General features: G+C 34.7%; 2 protein-coding genes and 1 long non-coding RNA gene across 3 annotated transcripts in view; 2 read left to right on the top strand and 1 right to left on the bottom strand.

The window, feature by feature from the left end:
• Positions 1–14,799, top strand: part of LOC126972956 (four and a half LIM domains protein 2-like) — a 149,071-nt gene that overhangs the window by 93,311 nt on the left and 40,961 nt on the right. The gene's annotated exons all lie outside the window — the stretch shown is intronic.
• On the bottom strand, positions 362–3,655 carry LOC126973040 (uncharacterized). Its single transcript, XR_007731253.1, has 3 exons — positions 3,581–3,655; positions 1,511–2,786; positions 362–542 (listed from the first exon to the last, which is right to left on the bottom strand). It is a non-coding gene; the product is annotated as an uncharacterized LOC126973040 (long non-coding RNA).
• Positions 7,098–8,479, top strand: LOC126973001 (uncharacterized). Its single transcript, XM_050820126.1, has 2 exons — positions 7,098–7,825; positions 7,975–8,479. The coding sequence occupies exons 1-2, from the start codon at positions 7,245–7,247 to the stop codon at positions 8,393–8,395; spliced, it is 1,002 nt and encodes a 333-aa protein (XP_050676083.1). The 5' UTR covers positions 7,098–7,244; the 3' UTR covers positions 8,396–8,479.

Here is a 14,799-nt window from a genome sequence, read left to right as displayed (position 1 = left end):
GAGTTTCTTGCGCCGCTTCATCTCTCTCAGAGCGCCATTTGTTTCCGAAACGCTAGTAGTGTTAGAATTCACTTCAAAAAGAAATTTAAAGAAGTCAGTTTTGAGAAAATAAATGCCTTTATTGCCAACGCACCCGGAAATGCAATTCGGGAGGGCTTTAATTCACCAAAATCAATATTCCAGCCTGGCTGAAAGGTTAAGCCTCACAATAGCCTAGTTTCTCATGCTCATTAATCCAGCTATCATAGTATATAAAAATTAATTTTTCGACTGGTGGATGTTAATGCGTTCAAACAAACTAAAAAGTGTTTAAAATAGGTAGTATAATCAAAGAGTACAGATAGATAGTTACTTACGTATTCAGTCTGCGTATATTTTTTGTCTCAATACCCGAAAAGTCCAAACGACTTGAAATTTCGACGCGACGCATTCACTTTTTCAAGGTTTTTACCTACCACCACTGCATTCTGTACCGATTAGGGATATATACCCGTTGAGTTTTGCGACCGTTCTTCTCAGGTCTGAGGCATACTTTTTCCTTCCTGTAATTACAATAATCGATCAATGGAACCATTTGATCATATCATTTTTCAACCTCTAGTGGTGCAACACGCAGTGACCAATTTCACGCGGCCCGTAGTCTCTTATAACAACGGAGTAATCAAAAGACCTTATAAAAAGTCGAATAAAGCTATATATTAATTCGAAAACCAAAAACATAAAATACAATGGTACGTGGCGGGCGAGGATCGAACCGGGAATTCCGCGGTGACAGTCAACGGTTCAACCAATTGCGTCATCAATGCTTTTTTAACGCGTGTTTTGTTATTAAGTACTAAAAGGGAAAATATTAGTCGAATTAGTGCGAAGAAGAAATGCTAATCACATATACACATAATTTACCAATAAACTGTAATACTATCTACCTATTGTATTAAATAGATATTTTCAGATATGTTATCTAATATATAAAATTCTCGTGTCATGGTGTTAAACGGCTTGACCGATTCTCATGAAATTTTGAGCGCTAATTGGGTAGGTCTGAGAATCGGACAACATCTATTTTTCATCCCCCTAAATGTTAAAGGTGGTCCGGTCCACACGATTTTTTTTTTTCATTTTTATATTTTTTATTTTTTTTGACATTTTTTTTATATTTGTTTGATTATGAGTCAGCATTAAAAAATACATACAACTTCAAATTTTCACCCATCTACGATCAACAGTTACTTTTGTATCGCGATTTTAATATCGGCAATACAACGTTTGCTGGGTCAGCTAGTTTTTTTATAAAATACTTTGCAATTGCTCAATCTTATAATATTTTTTATTGCTTGGAATTAATAAAGAAATGACAGGCATCACGTGATATCTGTTATAAGTTATACAAACAAAACAAATCTTATTACTACATTTACAATACTATGGTTACATTAAATTAAAACTCTCAGTACGGGGAAGCGATACTGGCAGATTATATAAAAAAAATATTTCAAATTACCTTACTTACATAAAAGAATAAACGTAGGAAGTGTATGGAGGGTAGTGTAAAATATGAGTGTAGCAGAATTCGAAATTCAAACTAATTGTTTTCTGTTATGGAATGATTCAGTGTATTTGCGATCCAGCGTTGCGCACGGCCCGCGCCTGTGACGTCATAGCATATCGTGTTTCGCGCGCCGAACGCCGACCGCCTGATTACTTTCACTGAAAGGCAAGGTCATTTGAAATACTTTTAGACATTTCACTGCGCCGATAAATACGTTTTATAAAGTGGATGTGCAATCTGGTGGTTTTGATAAATTAAAGAAAAATTAACGGCATATTGATAATCTTAATATATATAAATCCAGTGTCCTGATGTTTGTTTCCAGTGAACTCATAAAGTAATGAACGGATTTTAATGGGGAATACTTTCTTGGAGTGTAGTTTAGTCCAATTTGAGAGATAAGATTTTATTTCGATTTACGACCCATAATTATTTTTATTTCCAATATTTGTTGGGTATCGACATATTTTCTATAACTGTATTTATTAACGCACGGTTTGACAGTTCTGCTGTGAAACAATTTCAATATAAAAACAGGGAGCATATTTTGACAACCTGTACAGCCGAGTGGTTAGCGATCCTACCTACTAAGCTAGAGGTCCCGGGTTTGAATCCCGTTAGGTGCAAGCATTTATATGATGAATATAGATGTTTGTTTTCGAGCCATGGATGTTTAAATGTATTTATGTATGTTTATATGAATATATGTATGTTTAAGTAAGTATATTGTATTAAATATATCATTGTCTTGTAACCCATAACACAGGCTATATATGCTTAACTTGGGGCAAGATAATTTGTGTAAAAAGTGTGTCAATATTATATATATTTTACGAAATAATTCTTAACGATATTAAATATTATTGGCAAATTCTTAAAAAAGCTTGATATAATATTATACATTTTTAATATCTAGGATGCACATATTTCTATAGATTCAAACGATTCGGCATTTTATTAGTTCTTCTTCTTCTTCTTCATACGGGCGCTTTCCGCAACTCGACGTCATATGCGCCTATTTTGCGTGCGAGGGTGGTAGAGGCTACTCCAAGCCTCCAGCCAAGCTCCTCCAAGAAGTCCCCCAACTTCTCACCGTCTCGGAAGACTTCCCGAAGAGCGCCTGGTGACCCCAGGTGCTTCGCCCTGTAGTTTGCCACCTCACTGCATTCCAGCAGAACGTGAGCGGCTGTTTCCTCTGCCCCCAGGCAACCTCTGCATAGAGGGCTGTCCGTGACACCTATATTAGTTAAGGCAAATCAAACAGAAACTTTATAACTTCTTCTTTACATACAAAGTCTTAGGGTAGAAATGGCTTCATTACGGATTGTTTAACTGATTCGGGCAGCCGGGGCAAGAAAGATTGGTACTATCTTTATCTTACCTAAGGAAAGAATTATTAACCTGTCCATTTAAATTGAAAGAAAGAAATAATAATGTTTATTTTGAAACGTATAGTAGGTAAATACAAAAGATTTAAAATAAACTTCTGGTAGAGACAAATAATACCAAAACAGTAAACAAAAACTGAAACAGTCTTCCGTTGGGCCATTTTTTTATGATAATAAGGGATGAGACGAGCAGGACGTTCAGCTGATGGTAATTGATACGCCCTGCCCATTGTAATGAAGTGCTGCTTAGGATTCTTGAAAAACCCAAAATTTCTGAGCGGCACTATAATTACGCTCGTCACCGTGAGACATAAGATGTTAAGTCTTATTTGCCCTGTAATTTCACTAGCTACGGCGCCCTTCAGAACGAAACAGTAATGGCATAATAGCCACCGTTGTGGTACCCATAATCTAGCCGGCATCCTGTGCAAAGGAGCCTCCCACTTGTTTGATTTGATGACGTCACGATAAATATGTTATTTTATAAAGCAAAACTTTTTTAAGGTAGCAAACTAATAAGTAGGTAACGTGAAATAAACACTAAATCTTATAAACTTAAGTCTTAACTAATTTAATTTAATTTCTTTAGTGTATCGATGGTCAATGAGTTATAACTGGATAATGTACTGTTATAGGTACTTACTACTTATTAGCGCTGCCAGTTAGCACCTCGCTTGATAAAATTAGATAAGAGAAGAAACTATTTTTTCATTCTGTATGTGTGTTCAATTTCTTTAATATTTTACACAAAGCATAACAGTTTTTGAAGTTATACTTCTTCAGGCGCGTTATGAAAAAATGACAAGAGTGAAATGTTAAGATGCGCGCGCATCACTATAACACAAAAGTAACAGAGTTCCTAAAATTTTCTGACGTTTGCGACATGCGTTTTTTTTTTTTTGGTTACTTCGTCCATTATTAGGCAAAGGGGTTCAAGTCCGTACAGCCGTATTCGTTGTTTAATAATTTATTCTCAAAGCCATCGTTGTAAGATCTTTTACAATATTGTTATTTCTACAAACGTAGAATTAATAATTTTAAGGATTTTTGCTTTGATAGGCCAAAGAAGTATAAATTCTTGCGTGCATATATAAGTACACACACACTTTTTTTTTTATTATAAAGAGTTCTACTGAGGGGTCCTCGCTATGTCAAAGTCTGATATCATCACGAGATGGAAACATAGAAGGGAAGTCACAAAATTGAGTGAATAAGTTTTTATCTTTTCTTAAGACCTAGCTTTCAGTTAGACAACAGTCTTACGTACGAGTAATAGCTAATTTAACATAATAATATAAAAAAAATATTCTAATTTATTATCATTGTCACTTGTCACCTATATATGTATATATATATATATCCATGCGAGCAAACACCGACTTAACCCCTATCAATAGGTAGCACATACAAATAATAGTATTTTAAAATTAATTTTAAAGGTATAAAAAAAATATTAATATAAAAGATTCGCATAAGAGGTGTATTAAACTAAAACTCCAAAGTTATTTTATACTTTTGAGTTTTTGAAGTCGGTTTTTTTAAACGTATTTTTTTTATCTAACTACTCGAGAAACTGTCTTGCGTTCAGATGTCAATTTAAATTAAAAATACTAACAAGTGCTTTCCTGTAAGAACACAATATTCCAAAACGATTCAAAAATTACTAAATTCGGAGGAATTTTTTTATGTTAGATATAACATAAAAAAACTCTCAAATTGAAAACCACCTCCTTAAAAATCGGTTGATTAAATCATTAATAAGAAATCAATATAAAAATGAGTTACTAAAAAGGCATTTATTTTCTCAAAATTGATTCCTTTAGAATTCTTTTTGATGTCATTTCTAATAACTACTAGATACTACTACCGCTTCGGAAACAAATGGCGCTCTGCTCTCAGAAGAAGCGGCGCAAGAAACTCACAGCATTCTTTTTTGCGCTCTTTTCAATAAAAATATACAATATTGTACAGTAATTTCTATAAAATAATCACAATCTAGTCCCAGGCTGTCCGATCATTTAGATATTCAGCAGTGGAGTAATAGGATTCACGACAGAGCCATTTTTTTATAAAACATTTAAATTTATTTGTAGATTATGCCCGAACAGTGGCAGGGACTTTATTATAGAAGTGTATACATTTACCCTTAAAGCTATTATGTATCTTATGAAGCCTACTAGATATAGTTACAAGCAATCCCTTATTTCTAGTGTTATAATAATGAAAATCACTACTAAGAGCAAAAAGGTGACTACATCGGAATACCTGTTTAATACCGAAATTCAATAAAATATTATATATTGTCTAACCATATTTGAACCAAAACTAATAATTAAATCATGCGTTAGCAACAGTTTGATTATCTGGACAATCCCTAATCTTCGCCCACGCCGAGTTCACACGGACCTCTCCTCGTCACTGTGACGTCATAAGCCATGATTAGAACTTCGAAACTGAAATTCAATGCACGTTATTGTGTGTCTATTTATAATGCCTAAACTTACAATTGGCATCATACACAACCGATGAGAACATATCCTGAATGATTATTTGGTATTTGGAAACCACTTGATAAGATAATCAACTAATCACATCGTCATATTGCGGAAAATACTCAAGTATTGGGGAGATTCGCAAACACCAGAGGGAGGCTCCTTTGCACAGGATGCCGGCTAGATTATCGGTACCACAACGGCGCCTATTTCTGCCGTGAAGCAGTAATATGTAAACATTACGGTGTTTCGGTCTGAAAGGCGTCGTAGTTAGTGAAATTACTGGGCAAATGAGACTTAACATCTTATGTCTCAAAGTGACGAGCGCAATTGTAGTGCCGCTCAGATTTTTTTGAATGTAGTGCGCTTTTCAAGAATCCGGAGCGACACTGCATTGTAATGGGCAGGGCGTAACAATTACCATCACCTGAACGTCCTGTTCGTCTCGTCCCGTATTGTTATATAAAAAAAAACACACACAATCTATTCTGAGAGTAAATTTATTATTTATACTCTTAAAAATAACTCTTATGTGGTAATATCGAATATTATTTCCTCATGATACTGCAGATTTAGATAGAAACAATAATTAACAGGGTTATTTTATTGTTTACAACAACTCAAATTTGACCAAAACATAGATTGTCTTTTAAAGTATTTAATTTTTAGATTGACGAAAAATAAATCTAGCTATTATAAAAAATATCAAATTAGCATTTATTTTACAAAAACAGCGACAAACTAGAATATTCTTTGATAGTAAAAACAAGTGTTTGAAAGTAGTTTGTATGTAATATAAATTTTATGACTCTGTTGCTTTTGTCAAAGTCTTTAAAATTCCAACTATCTGTGTATCTATCTATCTTCTATGTCTAATAAATAATAATCTTGAACATAGGCCAAATAAATAAATCCTACTGAAAATATCTGTACAATATCCAGTTCTAGAAAGAGATCGTCAATGTAGTTTGTATTATTTTGATGTGTTTAAATTAAGCTTAATAATTGTGAAAATATTGATCCATCCAAACGCTTGCATTCTTGAATTTGTCCTCCAGAAGGTTAAAGACTCTATGTATTTTCGATTTTCAATCTATTTTCGGTCAAGGCAATTGCTGTGACGACTTGTGCCCGTTCCCAATATACTATCTACAGATAGAGATAAATTACTACTTTCTACTGTCAGTAATTAATTGTCAATAATCTGAAGCTGTCCCAATATACCCGATAAGTCATTCTTATCGCCTTATATTGGGACGCGTGAATTGCAATTTCCATACAAACTTCTATCGCTGGTAAGCTATACGTCCTCCCATTGACAGACAGCGTGTACGGATAAGATGAGTTATCGTCGATAAGTTTATTAGAACAGAAAAGTCAACGATAGTTACGATTTTTATTTCAAGTAGGAGATAAACTAAATATTGGGAACGGCCTTTAGATACGTACACGTAAAATATTTTAAGCATTTATATACCGAATACATAAATTCTTTCAAATAAATCAATTCGACGAAAAATCTGTCTAACACACACAGATGTTTATAATTGTATGGATATGGGATACATAAAAGAACTGAATAAATAAGTTTTATTTTATTCAATGAGTTCATCTGTCACGCAAAACGAATCTAATCAATATCATATGAAGGATTATCACTGCCATGTCTAATAACAATGCCAAGCTCAATTCTAAATGTGGCATCAATATTTGGCAAGTGCTATAATTTAATTTCAGTTGTTCATATCTTGCCCAGGAGTTCACTGCATCTGATTCCTGCCCCATCAAGCCTTCCTCATCATAGCCTAGTGAATCATGGGACTTTTGTTATCAGTTATAATTACTTATGCTGGGGTAAATGATGCTATAGAATGCATTAAACATATTATCAGCGGAATCGTCCCAAATACGGATCCTGATTTTCAAGATTTAGTTGAACATTACGCAAGGCTACTTCGAGGTTCCGTTGAGTTTAATAATGAATGTGGAAATGGCTACCTTGTCGTAGCTAGTGATGAAAATGGAACAATAAAATCAGCTTCAGTAAAATTTTACGGCGGAAACCCACATTCTACTGCTTTATTGTTTTCTACAAAAATATCAAGCTTTGGTGAAGATTCTTTTGAAGATAATTCTCGTGCCAACGGTGACTACAGAATTGAAAGATCTACGAAACCAAAAGCAATAACATCGGAATCTTCTGGATCATTTAGTGTTGGGAAAAATATTTCGAATTCTAACGATTCATACCAGAATGAACAATCTGTCAAAAAAGAGCGTCTCTCGTGGGAATATATTCCAAAAGCTCCTTCCCCACAGCCATTGCCGGAATTTAGTTTTCAATCGTACGAAGATGACAGAATTGGAGATATTGCTTTCAGTGACAAGTTTCTAAGGTTAATATTATATGTTTATTCAGCACGTCTCATTCATCTATCACATAGACTCAATATCGTAAGCTTTACTCAACATTCATATTCATCTCCAATTGTAGAAAAACTCATTAATGTTCACTGTATTATCATTAATGTTAAATCTGTTTAAGATCACTAGACGGGATAAATCGAAATGATCCAAGTTTTAGACGGAAGACATTTCGTAAGCGAAAATCATCATCTTCAAATTCATCCAGAGATTCACGCGCTTCCCGCGAGGAGGAACTTAAGATGTTCACGTCTCTCGAAGAAGCTGAATTCAAAAGCATGAATAATGAGAACAATTACAGTGGTTTTGGGAGCGCTCCTAACTTAGCGGCACGTTCTTATTCCAGAAGTCGATCACGGGAACGCTCTAATGAGAGAAAAAATGTCAGTTTCAATGATCACGCCACAGCGGATGATGAAAGGTTAAATTTAAGACAGAACAGTGTGCCGCGATTGGGATCGTTTGAGGAGAAAGATGAAGCCAAAGAGAATGAGGTAAAACAGACGGAAGATGTTGATTTCTGGTCTAATATTGCAGAATAGTCTCGCTAATGTCACAGCAGCACGAACGCTATCAAGCTTATGGGCATGACTGATTGAAATTAAATTATATGTACAACTTCCAAAGTTTTTGTTTTATAAAACCCTTTGCATTAGTATTAAACATCCCATAAGACGGAGAGTGTTAACAAATATTATAGTCGCGGCTTTAACGATTGGCTTTATACTTTAATTGTTTTCCAAGACTTATAATACATTTTAAAATTAAAAACTGAAGTAATTAATAGTATTAGGTTTGTGACTAAATGAAAATAGTTGCACAATGATCCAAAAATATTCTTGAAATAGTATGGAGGACCTCGACCTACTTATCCAGACGATGTTCTAACCTTCGATGGGACGTTAACACAAGCCCATGCTTCAACGATAATCTTATGTATACATGTCTTAAGCTTAACGAAGCTTAATATGTTACACGTAAATCTCAAAAATTGTGAATTGCTTCATTTCTATGTTAGTGTTTAATTTTGTTGATTTTTTTTTAGTATTTTTCATAATTAGTCAATTTAGTACAAACGTTTTTTTAATAATATTTAAATATTTCTTCGGAACTAAATTCTGAATTAATTGATTATCTTATGACAGTAATATTCATTTGTTATTGGGAAGAGTTGAGGCAAAGGATTCGATATTTAGGTCTTGAATATAATTTTATTCTACTGGTTGGTACGTACGATTAATGATATTATGAATCATAAATACAATAGTAAATTATTGACATTTATTCGTTCATAACTCATGTTTGTTTGCTAGCCAGACGCGGTTAGATTCGTGGTATATTATTGAGTTACTGCGGTTGAAACAAACACTTCAAGAGCAAATTTAATTGTTAAACATAACAATACTGCAGCTCCAATAAAGTTTTACATTACATCATCGCCTGTAAGTTTTGAGACTAAAACATCACCGAACTTTTCACAGTAATGAATTTTTTCAAGTCCTTTGGTATGTCAGCCTTTTGAACGAACATACGGATGTTCCACGCATGCATTTTTTTTATAAAATAAGAGGATCAAGGTCCCTTTAATGATAGGTGTGAACCACTGCTTATTAAGGAATCACAAGAGCATTGCCAGGCTTTGAAGTACACCAGTGGGTGGCTCCTTTACACAGGATACCGGCTAGATTATAGGTACCTCAACGGCGCCGATTGCTGCCGTCAAGCAGTAATGTGTAAGCATTATTCTGTTTCGGTCTGAAGGGCGCCGTAGCTAGTGAAAATACTGGGCAAATAAGATTTAACATCTTATGTCTCAAGGTGACGAGCACAATTGTAGTGTCGCTCAGAATTTTTGCGGTTTTAAAGAATCCGGAGCGGCACTGCATTGTAATGGGCAGGGCTTATCAATTACTATCAGTTGATGTCCTGCTCGTCTTGTCCCGTATTGGCATAAAAAAATGGCATATCCAATTGAAAACAAAAGACAAGTTGCATTCCAGTTGGGTAAACGGGGGATGTTTATCAAGGAATGTGAAGATGTACTCTTGGCTTCGCGCCGTTAATACTATACAAGAATAATGTGGCAGGAATAATTCCAACCAGCTCGTCGGAATCCTGTACAAAATCAATTTACTTGCAATATTCAAATTCCAAAAGTCGATCTGGTCAACATCGCCGGAATACGTTGGATGAGGGCAGCGCTCGTCGTGGAAATCTTTGGGGGAGGCCTTTGTCCAGCAGTGGACGTATTCCGGCTGATGATGATGATGATGAAACAAATTCAAAAATGGTTATTTGCTGTTAAATGGATGGATGACTCTACTATCAATGCGGTTGCTCAGAAATACGTTTAAGGCGCGGTCATAATAGCCACAAGAATTGGTTTCTTAGAGAGTCGATTACAACATAACGTTGAAAATATTCCGACGCGAAAAATACATTACAAAAAGAAGGAATTAAAGAAAAAATTGAACCGAACAGAATATATTTTATATGTATATAATTTGTAATATCCAATAAAAAATTTGGAAGTTGCTTCCCAAAAATAAACTTTTGAGTTATTTTTCTCTGAATTTTCAGCGATAACAACATTTTTTTTTTAAAGAATTTAATAGATTTAGTATTTTTCGAAAACTTAAACTGAACAATTATTCAATTTAATATGTATATTTTGAATAAACAAAAGAAAACCAGTAAAATAACTGCCAATTAGCAGCTTAGCCACATGATCGACATAAATATTGTACTATTGGTGGTAGCGTTTACAATCCTAGCCAGTCCTCGCCTTAAGATAAAACCCGAATTTTGCCACGTGTGATATATTTCATCCAAATATTTCTAGAATTGATCATTTAATAGCAAGTGATTATTAAGATAAGTTGGTTAAGACATGAACAAAACTCAGTCTTAGCGCCTTCACAGTATTGATGGCAAATGCCAAAAAAATATTTTATTTCAGACAGAATAAACCGTCCATAACCAATTTTGTATTTAAGTAGGTATATAGCATTACTTAATTAATTAGATAACATTAATTAAATATTAAAATGTATAAATTCAAAATTGAAAATTAAAAATAACATTATTATATATGCCGTATTAAGGTAATGTTGTACCGTTTTCAATATACAATTAATCTAATATATAAAATTCTCGTGTCACGGTGTGCGGGACCGAACTCCTCCGAAACGGCTTGACCGATTCTCATGAAATTTTGAGTGCATATTAGTAGGTCTGAGAATCGGACAACATCTATTATTCATCCCCCTAAATGTTAAGGATGGTCCACACGATTTTTTTTTTGACATTTTATTTTTTAAATTCGATTATGAGTCAGCATTAAAAAATACATACAACTTCAAATTTTCACCCATATACGATCAACAGTTACTTTTGTATCGCGATTTTAATATCGGCAATACAACGTTTGCTGGGTCAGCTAGTATTATTATATATTCTCGTCAGGAATCCCGCTCTAGCCCTACGCATTACAACATAAAAATCATCAACCCTGTGCATCAGCAAAAATACCCGACGCGCTACTCCTCCATGGCAACCCCAGTAAAGCTCGAAACGCATTGTTATATTCACTCTGAGAGCTTCAAAAGTGGCTTTAGTGTAGTTGTACCAGAGCTGAGAGGTGTAGAGCGCCTGGCAGTAGGCTTTGAACAGGGTGACCTTTACTTGTCGGGAACTTATTACTTTAAGCAGCCAAAGACCGTCTCTGTCTCTTTAGGTCCTCATTATCGTGTCGCTTAATACATGCACTAGATATTTAAATTTAGTAACATATTGCAGTTCTGAGCCACATTGTTTTATAGGCACGGTTAATTACTTTTCTCTATTATGTCGTTTAATTAAATTTCTGTTATTTCTTCAGTTAGAAACCCGTGTGGGTTTTACAAGTGTGACTTTCACTCGCGCGCTGGGAGTCTTTCGTATCCTAAGGATGACAAATAGGAACACTTAAGACCCTTACTTACCTACTGCACCTAGGTCCTAGATGCATACATACCTGTAAAGCTATTATGAATTATTATAAAGTACTTTGTCCGGCAATGATGTTCATCAACCATCAGATGGCAAACTTACTTGTCCCCCAACCATTTCATACAACCAGTAACAATAATTCTTGCCAAGTCAAACATATCACTAAAAAGTTTGTGTATATCGGGTTATTTTAATACAACACTGTACAGAAAGATTTAAAAGTTCATTGGCTCAGGACTAAACCCACTTTCTTGGCTGATTTTCCAAATCACTCGTCGGAGCATCTGAAAATAAATTGCGATTTTAATTTTTACAGCGCAGTTAGAATTCTAAATGTCAGTATTATGTCATTCTTTAGTGGTGTAAACAAACTTCACAGAAATTAAATTTTCTATATATTTAGTAGTTACTAGATAGAATGAGTTTAAACGGATATTCTACAACTTTTTCACCTGAATAACTGTACGAAGGCACTAAGCGAAAGATGAAGTATTAACTTTTTATCTATGACCATTTATACGTCTAGACAGACTGTGACAGCTGTGAAAACGTCAGGTTGACATTTAACCTCTATTTTGAGCAATGCCCGTACACTTACAATGTGACATACAAATCGCTAGTGTAAGACGTAGCTTGTCACACAAAACTTAACACCGGGCCTGTTTTCATCGGTTGTCTAGCAGCAAGAGGCTCTATCTAGATGTATAAATTATCTTTTTTTTTATGGAATAGGAGGACAAACGAACGTACGGGTCACCTTATGTTAAGTTATCACTGCCGCCCAAATTCTCTTGCAACGGAATCACAGGAGCGTTGCCGGTCTTTAAGGACAGTGTACGCACTTTTTTTGAAGATACCAATGTCGTATCATCCCGGAAAAACCGCACAAGGAAGCTCATTCCTCAGCTTTGTAGTACGTGGAAGAAAGCTCCTTGAACACCGCACTGTGGAGGACCGCCACACATCCAGATGGTGGGGATGATATCCTAACTGGTGGCGAAGGTAGAATTCGGCGGCAGGAATCAGGTGAAGCAGCTGTTCGGAACACTCCCCGTGATAAATGCGGTAGAAGCCACACAATGAAGTGACGTCTCTACGCAACGCCAAGTGATCCAGCCATTCACAGAGCACTGGGTCTGGTCTAGTCTGGTCACTGGTCTATCTAAGCTATATATACATATTATAACATGAGAACTGATTAGTTATACGAATCTCAAACTTGATAACAAACGTCTACACGTAAATAATTAAAGTATAAGTAAATCACATCTGTCAGCTGTGATCTAACTGGTGACACCTAAAGGCTTCATTTAATTCATTTGCTTTCTTAGCTGAAGGCCCTTAGAAAGAAGTAGATTAAACCTTATTAGCTTCTGAACAAAATTAATAGATGTAGTTTTTTGTATCCTTGTTTGTGTGAGATAAACTTTAAATTACTTATCAGATTTTCTTCACAGAATCATTTCACTTGTAGCGTAGCTATTATCGGCCAGTAGCGTGTGCTGTATTTTAATTTTTGTTTGGGTTCCGTACGATAATTGCAATTATATCAGATGTAGTATGAAGCAAAGTAAATTGTAGCAGGGTTAAGCACGTATTATATTTCAAAGTGGCGTTTTATGCAAAAACACTTGAGGGCATGCATTTATAATAGATTGAGGCGCTAAAGGCGTGGCTTAGCGGCATGGTAGGGGATGGTGGGGAAGACGGGGACCTTAAGATATTTCCTGAATAAAACCCATGTTTTTAATTGCCCTTACCCCACCTATAGGGTAAGACGGGGTACCCTCTTGGGTAAAATGGGGGTATAGAATATTTAGACGTCGTCATCTTCACAAATTATCTTCCATCCCTGCACAGCCACAATGCGCCCACTTAACGCAAGTTTGGCAAGTGACCCATCCTTCAGTAGAGTTCAGAATAAAGCCATGGCAGAATAGACATTTTGTATCTTCTTCTTCTGATGTCCGAGCTTCACCGTTAGATTTCGTGGTTTTTGAGATCTCTTAATTGTTATTTTCTCTTTGTTTTTTCCATTTGGTTACGGTTTCTTTCTATTTTGTCTTTCCTCTAATTCTGTTTTATATGAAGAAGCAGTGATAATAGCTGCTTTCCTCTTTCTCGAACTTGTCTTGGTCATTTTTCGGCCTTTCGTGGATAAGGCATTAATTTCCCCGTTTTAATTCGCTAAACCGTCTTACCCCACCTTCACCTACCTTTCATTTCAACATCGGGTAAAAGAGATAATTTTTTAAAGGTGTATTAACTTATAAATTTATTGACACTAAATAGTAAACTAAAAATTTTTCCAAATTGAATTTAAATTTCAAAGAATTCGGTGCTGAATATACAGGGTTTAATCGTTAAGTGTGACTAGACGATTAATTAGTTATTACAAATATCAAAAAACTTTTAACCGAGATTGAAATTAAGTTACCTCAACAGTATAATGACATTAATTATCATCATTATGACACACTTCTCATTTGATTTTTAAAAAATTCAGCCAGTTTAAGTTTTTTTGATATCTGTAATGGAACGGAACGAAAAATTAACGATTAGACTCTAGAGCGTATACATACGCTAATAACCGTCTTGAAAAATCACCATTTTGCTGTAAATATTTAGTTTCTGATAAAGTAGCCTTTTCCATGTTTGTTTAGCTTTGGGAAAGTAATTATTTTCGCTAGTGGTTTTTATTTTCATCCTGCATGTAATATATCCAAAAACTCAAAAACTTTTCTTAATTTTTTTTATGAAAGGAATATTTTATATTATATAGTTACGTATAGTGTAAATAAATAAATAGCGTATCTAAAATTATTGTGAATTAAGATAAATTAGTAACTGAACTGAATGTATGCAATAAAACACAGCTAAATCCACTAAAAAGACTACCTACTCCTCAAAATTAAAGCTCTTTATATAATGCAAATATTTTTTTACAATAGAATAA

Source organism: Leptidea sinapis, chromosome 28 (assembly GCF_905404315.1).
Source record: "Leptidea sinapis chromosome 28, ilLepSina1.1, whole genome shotgun sequence".
In the NCBI taxonomy this organism is placed as follows: domain Eukaryota; kingdom Metazoa; phylum Arthropoda; class Insecta; order Lepidoptera; family Pieridae; genus Leptidea; species Leptidea sinapis.
Note: the sequence above shows the minus strand (reverse complement) of the source record. Positions and strands in the feature narration are given on the sequence as shown.